The 17,470-nt window shown below is 43.2% G+C and overlaps 2 protein-coding genes across 3 annotated transcripts in view; one reads left to right on the plus strand and one right to left on the minus strand.

Moving 5' to 3' along the window:
* wbp1 (WW domain binding protein 1) overlaps positions 1-3,263 on the minus strand; it is a 13,453-nt gene extending 10,190 nt beyond the window's left edge. For both annotated transcript variants that reach the window (XM_080509989.1, XM_080509988.1), the window contains exons 1-4: positions 3,117-3,263; positions 2,069-2,171; positions 1,452-1,619; positions 1-394 (exon numbers count right to left, since the gene is read on the minus strand). The exon at positions 1-394 is cut by the window's left edge and continues 304 nt beyond it. In XM_080509989.1, the coding sequence (XP_080366115.1) occupies positions 1-394; positions 1,452-1,619; positions 2,069-2,171; positions 3,117-3,179 (728 nt within the window). In that variant the 5' untranslated portion in view covers positions 3,180-3,263. The remainder of the gene's footprint in view (positions 395-1,451; positions 1,620-2,068; positions 2,172-3,116) is intronic.
* A 1,794-nt stretch (positions 3,264-5,057) lies between these two features.
* On the plus strand, positions 5,058-9,624 carry LOC308140168 (ADP-ribosylation factor-like protein 3; the record flags this gene model as incomplete). The annotated part of the gene is made up of 6 exons (XM_080509851.1): positions 5,058-5,204; positions 5,311-5,454; positions 7,201-7,317; positions 7,409-7,459; positions 8,306-8,491; positions 9,577-9,624. 6 exons carry the CDS (start codon positions 5,058-5,060, stop codon positions 9,622-9,624), a joined length of 693 nt encoding a protein of 230 aa, XP_080365977.1.
* Between the last annotated feature and the right edge of the window lie 7,846 nt (positions 9,625-17,470).

Here is a 17,470-nt window from a genome sequence, read left to right on the forward strand (position 1 = left end):
GTCCGGCGCTCCTCGCCGCCGCCGCCCTCCCCCTCCCCCTCCTCCTCCTCCTCCTCCTCCAGCCCCGAGCCCTCGTCCACCTGGCAGACGCACACCTCGATGCCCGAGTCCCCCGTCACGTGGCGGCGCCGGGTCACCAGCTCCTCGTCCTCCTCGTCCGCCGCCGCCACGCTCTCGTCCGCCGGGCGCTGCACCTGGACTGGGAAGGACGCCGCTGCCGCCGTCGCCGAGCCACACGCCCGGCTGTCCTCCACCTCCGGCACGCCGGGCCGCGCCGCCGCCTCCTCCGGCGGCGGTGGCACCTCGGGGGGGTTTTCGGAGTAGGGGGGCGGCGGCGTGGGGGGGTGGCCGACCACCTCCTCGTAGTCGGGGAGTTTACAGTCGTTCCAGAACCCTGAGGAGACGCAAACACACTGTTAGCTTCTGGTGGTCGGAATCGAGGATCGAAGCAATCTGGTAAATTTAGAGTGATCTGGTAAACATAGCATAATCTGGTAAACGTAATCTGGTAAACGTAATCTGTAATCTGGTAAATTTAGAGTGATCTGGTAAACGTAGCATAATCTGGTAAACGTAATCTGGTAAACGTAATCTGGTAAATTTAGAGTAATCTGGTAAACGTAGAGTAATCTGGTAAACGTAGCATAATCTGGTAAACGTAATCTGGTAAACGTAATCTGGTAAATTTAGAGTAATCTGGTAAACGTAGAGTAATCTGGTAAACGCAGAGTAATCTGGTAAACGTAGCGTAATCTGGTAAACAGTGTAATCTGGTAAACGCAGATTAATCTGGTAAACAGTGTAATCTGGTAAACAGTGTAATCTGGTAAACGTAGCGTAATCTGGTAAACAGTGTAATCTGGTAAACAGTGTAATCTGGTAAACGTAGCGTAATCTGGTAAACAGTGTAATCTGGTAAACGCAGAGTAATCTGGTAAACGTAGCATAATCTGGTAAACGTAGCGTAATCTGGTAAACGTAGCATAATCTGGTAAACGTAGCGTAATCTGGTAAACGTAGCATAATCTGGTAAATGTAGCATAATCTGGTAAACGTAGCGTAATCTGGTAAACGTAGCGTAATCTGGTAAATGTAGCGTAATCTGGTAAACGTAGCGTAATCTGGTAAACGTAGTGTAAACGCAGTCTATGGCCGCGCTCCTCCTGCTGCTAGCGTCAGTAGCTTCTAGTTCTATAGGTCTCGTCATGAGCCAGGGTTTTACAATCAAATTTTTACAATTTTTATTTCCCCCCACCCAAACGTTCACTTTGACGACCTGTCGGAGAACGTTATCTCGGCCTTCATGTTTACTCCGTGGCGACTTATCTGACGGGCGGCGATCGCTATCGGAGGTGAACGGCCGCCACGGGTAGGAGAGAACAAACAATGTGTGGCAGCGGGGTGGTCACCGGGGGGGGGTGGGGGGGGGGGAATCTGTGGAGGCCACTCACTCAGGTTGAGAGGCGGCGGGGAGATGAAGGAGCTGGAGGCGCCCTGATAGGCCATGAGGCTGATCTCGCGCTGACGCTGCTCCTGCTGCAGGCGCATCTTCACCCGGCGGTGTCGGTAGGCGCAGCAGCAGCTCAGCATGATGATCAGGGTCCAGACCAACCAGAACCCTGCGACAAGAACCTTTCATCAGCACCATCATCATCATCAGAACATCATTCAGTCCAGTGTTTTTCAACCTTTTTTGAGCCGAGACACACTTTTTTGTTTGGAAACATCTGGAGCCACACCACCACCACCACCCGGAAATGTTAAAACGTGAAACTCTGTAGCCTCTATTAACAATATAAAGTCATTCTCATCAAAGTTTTATCAACAGGAATCAAGTAAATACAGAAACAAAGTCCTTTTTTTAATAGTGACTCCGTCAGTGTGAAACCTGGACCTGATGGATGAAGAGCTGAGATCCTGGTTCACATTCTTCCTTTTCAAAAACTTCTCCATCACCGTCACTGACACAGTACTTTGATACAAGATGGTAGCAGGAGGTGGAGATGAACCACACTGACGTCTGTCAGTTCCGACTTCGTAGATTTTCCGAAACGGCGGCGACACTCACACCACAGCTCGTAGTAGTAGGTGCAGCACTCCGTCTCGCCGCAGCAGTAGCCCATCTCGCAGCGGTACTGCTCGTTATTCACCCCGAAACAGAACTCCTTCCCCTGGGAACACACACACACACACACACACACACACACACACACACGCACACACACGGTAAACACAGCTGAATCGAGTAAACAAGAAAACTCAAGGCAAACTCTCAGTGGACTGACCTATATTTCTAGGGACTATTTAACCTCTCTCATTGTCACCTCGGTGTCACATTTCCGGGCCTGTTTATTTTCTCACATAAGGTTTTTGTGCAGCAGCAGCAAAAAAAAAAACAAAAAAAAAGAGATTTAAAACAAAAAGGTTTCAAACGATTACATTTAATTCCAGCAAGATGCTGAAGCAACAAGCAACTGTTGCAAGGGATGCAAATCAATGCACAGACACGTTGTAATACAGCGACACTAACAGGAGAAATATAGTCAAAACTACGTAAATTTTGCACAAATAATAATCAAAACTAGGATTTAATCTGTAAACATTTCTAATAGTTAACCCGAATAACGATTTAAAGACTGACTGGTAATGTAAGGATAAGAGTAGATTCATAAGTAAGTAGCCTGCTCCAATTGTATTTAGTTATTAATTAAAGCTTATTATTATTAATAGCCTGGTTTGTGCAGATTTTAAAATAAAAAGGTGGAAGCTAACGATGCTAACCGAGTCCAGCTCGTATCAAGCGCTATTAAAACACGTAAATTCGCCGGGTACCAGCTAGCGGCGGCTAATCCCTCCACCGACGGTCCAAACTGCACAAATTTAATCGTAAATCACGTCCCTGGGGGGTTTTCCAGCCGAGACCAGAGCCAGTTTGTAAATTATCTGTCGAAATTTTAAAGTTTCTACAAACTGACGTCACCCCCAGCGTACAGTAGGGCTTCGTTTCCTTTGTGGGGGGAAACAAAAAGATCCACAGAGGCCTCCACCCTGCCCTCCAAGCCTCGGCCTCGCTTACGACACTCCGCCGACGCGGGCAGCGCGGGCGCGGGGCTCACCTGCACCAGACATGTCCCGGTACTGAGGAGCCCTACGATGGATCCCAGCGCTTTCTGCGGCATCTTTCTGGGTCCGCGGCCGGCAGTCGGTCGAGTCGACGGCTTGCGGACGGCCGGAGCTAGAAACGGAGGCGCCCGTCGCACTCGGACATGTTTTTGTTATTCGGCCGTGAGGAAACACCGCCAGCAGCAGCATGAAGCGGAGGCTTCCGCCTGCAGGGGGCGCTGTAGGGCGGCGGCGGCGCTGTGCGGAGGCTCCGCCTGCAGGGGGCGCTGGCGAAGAAGCCGACCACTCTTTCATGAGTGGAGGGCAAACTGGGTCACCGTCCTGCTGAGCCCCCTGGCGAACAAATAATAAAACTGTACTGGGGAGAAAATACAAAAAAAATATTTATTTGACCGGATCTTTCCATAAAAGAAAAGAAAAGAAAAGAAAAGAAAAAAAATAGATTTCCGATTATACGCCATGTAAATGTTATTTACTTCAAACCCCGTGTAAATAAATGTGTGTAATTCAATAGCTCTTGCATATCCACAAAATATATAAATCTATACCGGATGTAAACACACCTACAGTAAAAAAAAAAAAAAATACAAAACATGCATTTAAAGAACCAAAACTCACTGATTAATTCCAACTCTAAAGTATATTTTCAATAATTTTTACTGGGAAGAAAATACAAAAAAATGTATTTATTTGACCTGATCTTTCCATAAAATGTAATAAAATTAAATAAAATGTAATTAAATTAAATTAAATTAAATATAATAAAAGAAATTGGTACAAAAAAAAAAAAAAACTTTTACTAATTTCCACACACACACAAAGAAAAAAAATCAATTTCTGATTATACGCCGTGTAAATGTTATTTACCTCAAACCCCGTGTAAAATGTGTGTAGTTCAATAGCTCGCATATCCACAAAATATATAAATCTATACCAGATGTAAACACATCTACAGTTAAAAAAAAAAATACAAAACATGCATTTAAAGAACCAAAACTCACTGATTAATGACAACTTTAAAGTATATTTTCAACCATTTTCATTTGTATCATCTTCATAATAAGTGAATAAAAATCTAACGACGGTAAAATATATCACAATTTCTTTGTTTCTTCCCGAAAAGCAAAGGAAGTTTGTGTAAAATGACATTTGTATTATTTTTTTTTTTTTGTAAACGTTGAGCCTCTTCCTGGTTACATTGTTTACCTCGACGTCACCGTTACCACGGCAACAGCTGTGGAATCAAAGAGCCCGGTCTTAGACGTGTTAATCCAGTCAGTGTGAGCGAGGAACACACAACCACCACCAGGAGAGCATGGTGAGTCTGCCTCCAACACACACACACACACACACACACACACACACACACACACACACACACACACACACACACACACACACACACAGTTTCATTATTTAAAAATAATGAAAAATGTGCGAAAGAACAGGATGTAGGAAAACATTTCTGGTTATAAGGTATGTGAAGATATTGGTGGTCCACAAATGTATCAATGTTTTTTTGTATTTTTAAACCTTATAGTGCTTTATTATATGTGTATATGTGTGTTATATGTTTACAATATGTCGTGAGACGACGTGCAGATCAGTTAAATGTTAGAATGGAAGTTTAATGGAATTAAAAATGGAAGGGAAGAGAATAATGGAGTAAAAATAAAACCACAAGGATAGATATGAAGAGGTTTTTAAAATAGAAATATACAAGATTTGTAGTTATACGTGTATTTCGTAGGTAGGTCGATGGATAGATACTTTGCTAATACCAGAGTTTTCATGCGACAACAACGTGACAAAAAGAACAAATCAAGAGAAGTACTATCATACTGTACTATGTAACGTGTGTTAAAATGTCAATATTCACCGTATTTACACATTTCAGAGCAGTAAGTGTAGTTTTCTCAGAGGTCGTAGGGTTCATGGCGGTAAAGCCGTCCCGGCTCACCCGCCTCTGGAGGTGCCGAGTCATAATCTACATCACAGATATAGCCAGTATCTTAGCGGCTAAGTCCCCAGGCTCACGTTTAACGGACGCCAGCAGCTTATTCAGGCTTTACCTGGTGCAGGTGAGGTCAGGTGAGGTCAGGTAGGGTCAGGTAGGGTCAGGTAAGGTCAGCGGCGTCACGCCGAACCCGCCGCCCTGCCGAGTCACTGAGTGTGAGCCGCCCGCAGGGCCTGCTGTCCATCCTGCGCCGGCTGAAGCAGTCTCCGGACCAGGAGGTCCGCCTGCTGCTGCTCGGCCTCGACAACGCCGGCAAGACCACGCTGCTCAAACAGCTGGCGGCCGAAGACATCAGCCACATCACCCCCACACAGGTGACACGCCGCAGGGGGGGGCCGTGGGTGGCGCTCACCTCCTCTGGCGGCGTGGCTTTTGTGTTGTGACTTTTACTCTCGTGATTTTTACTGTCGTGACTTTTACTGTCGTGACTTTTACTGTCGTGACTTTTACTCTCGTGACTTTTACTGTCGTGACTTTTGTGTTGTGACTTTTACTCTCGTGACTTTTACTCTCGTGACTTTTACTCTCGTGACTTTTACTGTCGTGACTTTTGTGTTGTGACTTTTACTCTCGTGACTTTTACTCTCGTGACTTTTACTGTCGTGACTTTTGTGTTGTGACTTTTACTCTCGTGACTTTTACTCTCGTGACTTTTACTCTCGTGACTTTTACTCTCGTGACTTTTGTGTTGTGACTTTTACTCTCGTGACTTTTACTGTTGTGTTGTGACTTACTTTTCTGTTGTGACTTTTACTGTTGTGTCATGAATTTCACTGTCATGACTTTTACTTTTGTGTCGTGACTTTTACTTTTACTGTTGTGACTTTTAGTGTTGTGACTTTTAGTGTTGTGTTGTGACTTTTACTGTCGTGACTTTTACTGTCGTGACTTTTACTGTCGTGACTTTTACTGTCGTGACTTTTACTGTCGTGACTTTTGTGTTGTGACTTTTACTGTCGTGACTTTTAGTCTCGTGACTTTTCCTGTCGTGACTTTTACTCTCGTGACTTTTAGTCTCGTGACTTTTACTGTCGTGACTTTTACTGTCGTGACTTTTACTGTCGTGACTTTTAGTCTCGTGACTTTTACTGTCGTGACTTTTGTGTTGTGACTTTTACTCTCGTGACTTTTACTGTCGTGACTTTTACTGTCGTGACTTTTAGTCTCGTGACTTTTACTGTCGTGACTTTTACTGTTGTGACTTTTGTGTTGTGACTTTTACTCTCGTGACTTTTAGTCTCGTGACATTTACTGTCGTGACTTTTACTCTCGTGACTTTTAGTCTCGTGACTTTTACTGTCGTGACTTTTACTGTCGTGACTTTTAGTCTCGTGACTTTTACTCTCGTGACTTTTACTGTCGTGACTTTTGTGTTGTGACTTTTACTCTCGTGACTTTTACTGTCGTGACTTTTAGTGTTGAGACTTTTGTTGTGTCGTGACTTTTACTGTCGTGACTTTTACTGTCGTGACTTTTACTGTTGTGAGTGTTGCATCATGACTTTTACTGTTGCATCGTGACTTACTTTTCCGTCGTGACTTTTACTTTTGCGTCGTGACTTTTACTTTTGCGTCGTGACTTTTACTTTTGCGTCATGACTTTTACTGTTGTTTTGTGACTTTTACTGTGGCGTCGTGATTTTTACTGTTGTGTCGTGACTTTTACTGTGGCATCGTGACTTTTACTGTGGCATCGTGACTTCGGTTGTTCAGTTGTTCAGCACATGCGTCCATATTCTCCTGGTGCTTTTATTTTGACCATCACTGTAATTAACAATCCAACTTGGTGCCTTTATTTTGACAGTCACTGTAATTAACATTCCCTTGTCTGTCCACTAGAATGTAATTGTTCTCCCATTGTTGATGTTTATGGCGAATTATTCTCTGAATGTTGGCTTCATTACAACAACAGACAACAGCACCCCCTAGTGGCCCCACATAGAACCACGAACTGAATCCTTTCACCACACACACACAGCTCCCTCGTCCCGTCACTTCCTGTTCCCTCAGATCCTCAAGCCTTGTGGTCCAGTAGTGAAGCTCAGTGTTTCCTCTGTCCAGGGCTTCAACATAAAGAGCGTTCAGTCTGCCGGCTTCAAGCTGAACGTCTGGGACATCGGAGGTCAGCGCAAGATCCGTCCGTACTGGAAGAATTACTTCGAGAACACAGACGTGCTGGTAGGGTTCTGCTCAAAAACGTGTGTCCGTGGACTTGTCCTGATCGTGAACCAGTGTGACTTTAAACCAGTGCGACTGGACTTTTCTGCAGATTTATGTGATCGACAGCTCGGACAGGAAGAGGTTTGAAGAGACGAGTCTGGTGAGCGAAGTTGTACCCTCTGTCGATAACGACGCAACTGATTAGAATTTGTAGTCACATTAACGCCATGTAGATCAAAAGCAGCTTCAAACCGCTTAAACCAATTTCTTAAGAATGGCGGACATGACGCTTCTCTGAAAGCTAGCAAACTAGCATTAGCCTCAAAGCCATGCTGTTTCAGTGGTGGCTGGTCAGTAGAGGGCGCCAGGGTGCATTTATTTACAAGTATGTTAATAAAAAAGTCTTAAGTGCTCTCTATCCACTAGCTATTTAAAAGAAATATAATGTTTCACCACTAGGGGGCTCTCTACTCACTAGCTGTTTAAAAGAAGTATAATGTTTCACCACTGGGGGGCTCTCTACTCACTAGCTGTTTAAAAGAAGTATGTTTCACCACGAGGGGGCTCTCTACTCACTAGCTGTTTAAAAGAAGTATAATATTTCACCACTAGGGGGCTCTCTATCTACTATCCGTTTAAAAGAAGTTATAATGTTTCACCACTAGGGGGCTCTCTACTCACTAGCTGTTTAAAAGAAGTATAATATTTCACCACTAGGGGGCTCTCTACTCAATAGCTGTTTAAAAGAAGTATAATATTTCACCACTAGGGGGCTCTCTACTCACTAGCTGTTTAAAAGAAGCATAATGTTGCATGAAATTTGTAAAAAAAAATATATATATATTTTTTTTTAAATATTTTTGCCATTTTTGTAGCAGTTTGGCTGAATTGGAGTTCCATTAGTCTGACATCCGTTTTTGTTTCAGGTTGAAATGTTGCAGGACGTACCAGTAAAGTGACGAGTTGACGGCACGCGTCGTTTCGTTTTTGTGTTTTCTCCCTGCAGGAGCTGTCTGACCTGCTGGACGGCGACGAGCTGGCCGGCGTGCCGCTGCTCATCTTCGCCAACAAGCAGGACCTGACGACGGCCTCCACGGCCTCCGAGCTGGCGGAGTGCCTCCACCTGCACACCATCCGGGACCGCATGTGGCAGGTGCAGGCCTGCTCCGCCGTCACCGCCGAGGGAGTGCAGGTGAAGCCCGGCGGCAGCAGCAACGGCAATCAGACGCAACGTGTCAACGCAGCACGTCTGACGCGTGTTTATTGATGCGCTGGGAATCTGAAGTGGAAAAATGACAAAAAGAAGTATAAGGTTTCACCACTAGGGGGCTCTCTACTCACGACCTGTTAAAAAGAAGTATAAGGTTTCACCACTAGGGGGCTCTCTACTAACTAGCTGTTAAAAAGAAGTATAAAGTTTCACCACTAGGGGGCTCTCTACTAACTAGCTGTTAAAAAGAAGTATAAAGTTTCACCACTAGGGGGCTCTTTACTCTTTAGCTGTTTAAAAGAAGTATATTGTTTCACAACTAGGGGGCTCTCTACTCACTAGCTGTTTAAAAGAACTATATTGTTTCACCACTAGGGGGCTCTCTACTCCACTAGCTGTTTAAAAGAACTATATTGTTTCACCACTAGGGGGCTCTCTACTCACTAGTTTAAAAGAAGTATAATGTTTCATCACTAGGGGCTCTGTACTCACTAGCTGTTTAAAAGAAGTATAAGCTCTCTAACTATCTGTTAAAACGAAGTATAATGTTTCACCACTAGGGGGCTCTCTATTCACGAGCTGTTTAAAAGAAGTATAATGTTTCACCACTCGGGGGCTCTCTACTCACTCGCATTTAAAAGTATAATGTTTCACCACTAGGCGGCTCTCTACTCACTAGCTGTTAAAAAGTATAATGTTTCACCACTAGGGGGCTCTCTACTCACTCATTTAAAAGAACTGTAAAGTCAGAGGATCAAATGTTTCTGTAAAACTGCTGATCCAGTGAAATAAAGAGAATTTATAGCAGGTAAAGAGCATGAGACCCATGAGTTTGTGAAAACAAGCATGATAAAACAACAACAATAACAACAACAGGCTTTTCCCTCCTACATTAGTCTGATCAGATTTAAAATTGCACTTGTTTTTTTGTCATTTTTGAAAGAATAATCCGATTGACACTCCTTTACAGTAAATAAAGTTATTTATTCTTCCTCCGTGTGAATTCCAGTCCCTCCATCCTTCATGTCTGATATAAAGTCGGTGTGTTTCTCTCTCTCCTCCTGCAGGACGGCATGACCTGGGTCTGCAGGAACATTTCATTCCGGAAGAAGTAACTCAGACGGGAACTCTTGAACTCAAGTTCAAACTGCCAACCGTCTCACATTTTCAAGTTAAAACACTCAAACCTCCAGTGAATAGTCAGGGTTTTTGAAAATGGTGACTCCGTCTCCATGGAAACGGTGAAACTGCGACTTCTCTGAAATGCTTCGACTGTTGTGGTTTCACCAAAAAAAATAAAATAAAAGAAAGAACAGCACCCACTAGTGGCTCCACCTGAGAAACTACTTGTTTAAAAAAACTTTAACTATTTTTACTAAAAGCCAGATTTATACATTTCCAAAGGAATGACGTTAGAATTGTTCTTTTCTTTCCTTCGCAGAAAAACTCACAAACTGTATCTTTAAAGGTTTTCTAACATCCAAGACAAAAAAAAATGAATTTTCGCAATTTAACTTACATTAGGCAGCATTTTAATTAAGCTAAATACAGTAAATGTTGATTCTTTTACCTTACGTAGGCAAAGTATTTTTAATTTACTTCACTAGATTCTTCTCGTCTCTTTTCGAAGGAAACAAAATCCCTAAATTTGACACAAATATCTGTACTTTTACCATTGATATCCTCGAAATCTGGATTATTTCTTGTTTCAACCTCTAATATGATGTAAAATGTGATGAAAATGTAATTAAAAACATCTGTTTTCAAATGTAAAACTGAACAAAATAACACAATTTATATTTTGAATCAATACCATATATAAGCATCATGTCAATAACATCCTGCAAAAATTTTTATTTTATCATAAATTTGATGTGTTTTTATAACTTAAGTCGGTTTAAAAGAAATAAGAAACAGCTGGACGCGCTCACAAACGATTTCTTGTCTCACGAAGGGTTGATGATGTGATGAAGAGGAAGTACAGATGATATAAATACTCAAAAAATACTAATATACTAACACTAAAAAAAATCGACTTCAGGGCAAAATAAAGTAGAAATACTCAGTTACTCGTCACCGCTGCAAAAAAGTATTTAACTCGTGCTGGGATGTATATACTGTATATAGAACTATATATATTTAAATACATTTTTTAAGAAGTGACCACCAGAGGGCGTACTTGTGCCGAGTTTCCCCATCACAAGCCTGATTAGAATATGAGGCGCCATCCTGAGCCATGTTTGATTTGTTCATCTCGTAATTGTCTCTTTTGCACACACACACACACACACACACACACACACACACACACACACACACACACACACACACACACACACACACACACACACACACACACACACACACACACACACACACACACAAGTAAAAAACCCAACTCAAAACGAGTCCGGAGCACGTGCAGCTGGGAAAACACTCGTCGACACGTCTCCCTTTGCAATAAAACGACACAGAAACATCGCGGCCGTTCAATTTCTCAACTTCCCACCTTGTTCACCATGATTTACCACGAGGCAATTGCTTTTTTTTTTTTTTTTTTTTGTCTTTTGCAGCACATTTGCCACAAACCCCACTAATCTGAGCTGGATGACTGCTCCACTGTGGTCCTATAGGGCATTAACATACAAACCTTTTCCAGGACTAATAGCTCTCCAATACAATTTGCATTTATATAGCCCCCCCCCCCTCCCCATCTCACCCCCCCTCTCTCAACGCCCCCCCCCCCCCCCCCCCCCCCCCCCACCTCCTTCATACCAACATGATTTGGCACCTTTGCCCATGATAAAAATAAACCTCCTCCTTTGGCCTTGAGTTACTGCCCTGCTGCCGGTGTGTGTGTGTGTGTGTGTGTGTGTGTGTGTGTGTGTGTGTGTGTGTGTGTGTGTGTGTGTGTGTGTGTGTGTGTGTGTGTGTGTGTGTAAGGTTGGCTGATTTTAATATGTCAGAGCTGTTTGGCCCGGCGATGGAAACAAATGCAGAAAGCTTGAGAACCGGCCTCCCAGCTCCCGGGTGTTTCTGTACGCTCGGCGGTGGATTTCACTTCCCTTCGCGGGACGCCGGACGCCGTCGGCCCGGTCAGCGAGGGTCGAGCTCAAACATTAACCCCGCCGCCGCCACCGCCGCCACCGCCACCCGCCGCCGCCGCTCTGAGACGCATCTAAAAGTCCCAACAAAACGTTTGAGAAAGTAAAGCCTTTCCCTGAATTCCTCAACGTGGACGGACACAAACACATCAAAGCAGTCTTTGATGTTATATCTTTTGATGTTAAATCTCCACGTGAGTCAGACGTCATTAAATCTCCAATGAATGAAAGTTGTTTTGTTGTTGTTTGTTTGTTTTTTGCCAAAGAGACGAGTCAATCGGAGCAGCCGGGTCCTCGTTACCTCCGGGGAGGTGAGAGGCAGTCAGGCCTGGAAGACGCCGTAAATCACTGGACGTTCCCTCGGCTTGGCCAGACGTGGGGGAGGAGGGGGGGTGGGGGTGGGGGGAGGAGGAGGTAGGAGGGCAGGAAGGGTTAATGAAACGCCCCGCGTGTCTTCCCACGTCACGCGCTGGAACCTCAAAGTGTTTGGAGAGCGATCCCGATGTGGGCGGCGGCGGCGGCGGCGGGAACGAAGCACCAGATAAGGAGGGATGAGAATCGAAGACGAGTTCTTGTTGAGAACCGCCTCCTTGGAGTCGTTTGTAGAATTTCCGGGCTGGGGGGGGGGTGAACGGGAGACGACGTTCATCGGTGAACTAACTTCCTTGTCGTGAATCATGATGCTAAGCTAGCAAACGTCGGTCTCATAATGTGTTTCACTGGGAAACGACCACAGCGTGATTGAGCTAACGCTAATCATGAATTGTCAAAGGGTAACGTTGAACAGATACGTCTCACGTCACTACGATCTGCTTGCTACTGTAGCTAGCGGCTCTACGCTTTGGTGGCGCTTGTGGCGAGATAGCCACGTTCTGCTAGCTGTAAGCTAGCCACCGTTACTGTTCATGCCAGCATTACATGCTATATCTAGCTCCCTACTTGTGGGAGGAGTCAAAGGGGGAGGAGCCTACCTTGATTGTGATTGGCTGAACCCTCTGATGACACTATGTAAAATAAAATAAAATACAACACAACACGACACGACACAACACAACACAATAAAACAAAATTAAACAAAATTAAATTAAATTAAATTAAATTAAATTAAATTAAATTAAATTAAATTAAATTAAATTAAATTAAATTAAATTAAATTAAATTAAATTAAATTAAATTAAATTAAATTAAATCACAAGATCACATGTGGCCCACCTGATTAACACCCCAGTTGTAAATAGTTGGTAACAACTAATAATGTAATAGTTTTGGCCATTAACAGTATAATATGATGTTTGGCAGGTTTTGTGCAGCAAAATTTTTTTTTTTAATTAATTTGAGGAAACTCATTCATTGCTGTAAAAAAAACCCACTATTTTACAACATTATTGGCTTTATTACATTCAAAATGTCCAAAATGATCACCTTACCGGCAGGTATTAATGGATATTACATTATTGTTGTACACAACAGGGTTACACTTATTTTTCTGTGTGTTGGTAATAATTGTAACGAGGGTTCAGCCTGCATCTTATTTAGGATTCAGTGACGTTGAGTCTTTGTGTGGATTTGAGTGACGGGGGCTTAATCCTTAAGATTTAATAAATATCAAGAGAGGAACAGGATGGTGAGTGTGTGTGTGTGTGTGTGTGGTGATAATCAAACTGCAGAGTCATAAAGAGGGTGGGGGGGTGATGGTAGGGCTATAAAAATGATGGGGAGGCTCCATCAGCTGCAGGATGAGAGTTCACACTTCCGATCAGGGCAGTTTGGGGGGGTCCAGGGCTGGGGTGTGGGGGGTGGGGGGTGGGGGTCAGATCTTTGATTGGGCGGGAAACAGTGATTTGAATCTGGCAACCCTGTACGTTCTGCACAATTGGGAAAAATATAAATAAAAAAAATGCATTTATTTTATTTTATTTTTTCACAAATTTCTTAAAAGCAGTTGGTCACAACGCGACATGGAGCTGAGAAATCAAAGCAAACGAGCATTTAGCCTCAAAGTCGAGGTGAGTTTCTAAAAAAAAAAAAAACTCCCAGGATGCAACAGCGGCACCAGAAGCCGTTTAATTTTTTTGACATTTCACTCTATTTTGCACGAGAAAGTTCCATTAAAATTGACTTTTTTTGTTGAGATTGTAGTCATTTTCCATTTGTTTTGCAAAAAAAAAACAAACCCCAAAACAAAAAAGAACAAATAAGAACTTTCACGCTTTAACTTTAAAAGGTTATTCTGACACTAGCTGGGCCTTCACGACGTCTCCCAACCTGCATGAACTCCAAAATGAACACCTTACAAAGGGATTTATTCTGTATTTTGGACTGTTAATAATTAAAAAGCCACTTGAAATTAGCACATTTCCGTCCCGACAGCCGAGATCAGTAAACACACACCTTCTCATGCCGACCAGGGAAAAGTGAGCAACTTAATAAAAGAGTAAAACACAAAAAAAAGGAAATGTGTGTTCGTCACCGGCGGAGGCCGGTGCAGTCCCCCCCCCCCCCCCTCCCCCCCCCCGGGCGATAATAACCAATAAATCAACAGGCGGACCGACAGGCGCGTCGGTCCTCCGTAGCGTAAGGTCAAAGGTCGCACTCTTGACCCGCCGCTGACCCCTTCGCGCTGGGAAGGAAATCACACTCTTCCTCCGTCTCCAGCCTTCACACGTTGCCTGATTGCCCTTATCGTTTGACGGATCTGGTCCAATTGTCTCTCTCTCTCTCTTTTTCTCTCTCTCTCTCACACACACACACACACACACACACACACAGTAGTCCCTCCCCGGCACTCTCATAATTTGACTTTTTATCACCCCTTGCTGGAAGAGAGGCCCGGCCCATCCGTCATTACAGCGCTCGCTGACAGCTTCTCACACATGCTTGGATTTTTACATTTGACTCAATCCGGGGGCTTACTTTACTGTAACCGATTCAATATTTCTCAAATGAGCCGGCCGATCTATATACACGCCACGCCGGATGGGATGATCTATGGCGGCGCCTTAATAGATTTCCCAGGCCTCAGAGCCCAGCCAGTTTAGGAGAAAGGGCGTAATCTGTGCAATAAAAACATAATTATTCATTTGAGTTGCTGGATAATTTATGTGAGGCACGCGCTCGCGTGTGTGTGTGTGTGTGTGTGTGTGTGTGTGTGTGTGTGTGTGTGTGAGTGTGTGTACACGAGGATGTTTTATACCCGTGCCTGAAGTATGAAATCCTCATTTGTCAAATAGCAACGAGTTTAACTCTCTTGATTTAAAGGTGTTTAAGTTTAGCGAATGAAAACAAAACCACGTCGTTCCGCGTCTTTTTTCTACGTACGGAAGTTAATCCGACCCGACTTATGGAACTACAAGAGACGTTTAGTCCCCCCCCCCCCCCACCCCCCAACATTTTGAGGCACCTGAGGCGTGTTTCACCTTTAAAATGCTCCTCAACTTGTTCACAGTTTCCCTCTCAGAGCCAAAACAGTTGCTTTCAAGTAAATTCATGAAACAACAACAACTTGCACAATGTTTCTGGTGTTAAATTCTAGAAGTATAAAACCTAGAGATGATTAGCGACTGTTAGCCGTCGGCCAGCTAGGCTAAAGTTATTAGTGTTTTTTAGTTTTAGTTTGTACGGGATAATAAAATACATTTTGAAGTGTTTGAAAAGTTTGGCAGCTATGGTATCGCTATGTTATCACCATGCTATCGCTCCGGTATAGCTATGCTATCGTTATGCTATTGCTATGGTATTGCTATGCTATCACTACGCTACACGCTACGGTATAACTATGGTATCGCTATGCTATCGCTATAGTATCACTATGCTATCACTATAGTATTGCTAGGCTATCACTATGCTATCGCTATGGTATAGCTATGGCATCGCTATTGTATCACTATAGTATCACTATGCTATCATTATGGTATCGCTATAGTATCGCTATAGTATTGCTATGCTATCGCTATAGTACCACTTCGCTATCGCTATAGTACCACTTTGCTAGTGCTATGCTATCGCTATCATTGACAGTTTCTGTGGCCAATCAACGCTTCATACCAGTCAAATATCGTATGTACTCTTGTAACAGGAAGTAGCAGTGTGAAAAGATCAAAACAAGCTATGTTTCTTTTTTTCTTCTAAGAAATTTTACAAAGTGACTTAAAGACAATTTAAGGGAGACCAGACACATGACAATACCAGGTGATGGAGCCTTTAAAAAAATTATGAGCCATTATTATTATTATTTTCTTGTGTATGTGGATATTTCATTGTGGAAAACAAAATTTACATTAAAAATCAAAATATGTTTTCATCAATTAGAGCAGAGTAGCTACTGTTAGCTGTCAGCTAACTGGCTAATGTTACCATTGCATCTGTTATATATAGTTTGTATTTTCTTACAATTTGACTTAGAAATGTTATCAAAACTAGCCAGACACTATTTTTCAAATTTTCTTGTGTTTGTTGAAACAGGAAATATTAACAACTTCAGAGTAGTTTTGTCACTTGGAGCAGATAGGCAACTGTTAGCTGTCAGCTAGCTCGCCTAATGCTCCCTCCGTATTTGCTCATTTTTCTATTTATAGGTTCACAAAATCAAAATAACAAACTTTAAACAAAAAACAAAAAACTTTTGCCAGGCATTATTTTTACACATAGTACAACTCAGTTCTAAATATTCATTATAAATTGAAATATTTAGCTAATTAGCATAGCATTTTCAATTAAATTGTATACACTTTAGTGTTATTTTTGCCCACTATGGGAGTTAAATAATTACACTATAAAGTGTAAAATATTTAGTAAAATGTAAACACAAGTAACAAATTTGCTTCATTTTAAACCAAAGACAGCAAACGTGACTGGTTTCACAATAAAAGCCTCCGATGGAACCATTTCCAATGCCTCTCGCTCAAAGGTAGTTTATCTTTAAATAAACGCAATATCTACTTCCTGCCGCGGTGGAAGTGAGCGTTCATTGTTCTGTCGCCACCGTTAGCATTATAAACATATTTCGCTGTTCAATTGCCACACAGCGAGAGCGAGCGAGCGAGCGAGCGAGAGAGAGAGAGCGAGAGAGAGCGAGCAAGGGAAACATTGTTTGTGTTTTTATTTTGTTTATACGTCGGCGATGTGCCGCGCTGCAGCTTTGCGGGAGCCAGAGACGGTTAAAAAAGAAAGAAAAAAAAAGAAAAAAAGAGGGGGGGGGGGCGGGCGAGAGAGAGAGAGAGAGTATTCTCAATTTCCTTCTAAAAAGAAAATTCATTTGCAGTTGCTAATGTAATGTCATCGTTGTGTTTACTGAGCGTGGATGATGTATAGGGGATGTTGCATTGAGTGAGACTGCTTAATGATGCATAGAATTAAGTCTGTGGCTTTCAGCTGAGCTCTCCCTCTCCCTCTCTCTCTCCCTCCTCCCTCCCCTTCTCTCTTTCACACACTCTCCCTCTTCCTCTTCCCTTCCCTCCCTTTCACCTCTCTTCTCATTTAATCCTCCTCCTCCTCCTCCTCCTCCTCCTCTCATGCAGCCTGTTTTGGACTGTTGGCCACACGTTGCTCTGTGTTTTCTCCCCGAACTCCATCAATCACTGAGAAGGGAATAAAAAAAAAAGGAAAAAGAAAGAGTGTTTGAGGGAGGAAGAAGAAGAGGGGGGGGTTTAAAAGAATAAAAATAAGATGTGTTTAGAGGGGGAGATATTGTGTCATACGGGAAAGCTGGAGGGAGGAAGTGAAGAACCTTTGCGTTTAATGATCTGCTGAGCTCAGTGCCAGTCCAGATTACTGCTTCGTACGGACGCAGCCCTGTTATTCCTGGCGCCGCGCGGCGAGCTCTGGGACAATAAGGCTAATGATGATGGTGATGATGATG

This window comes from Blennius ocellaris (genome assembly GCF_963422515.1).
Source record: "Blennius ocellaris genome assembly, chromosome: 15".
NCBI classification, from domain to species: Eukaryota; Metazoa; Chordata; class Actinopteri; order Blenniiformes; family Blenniidae; genus Blennius; species Blennius ocellaris.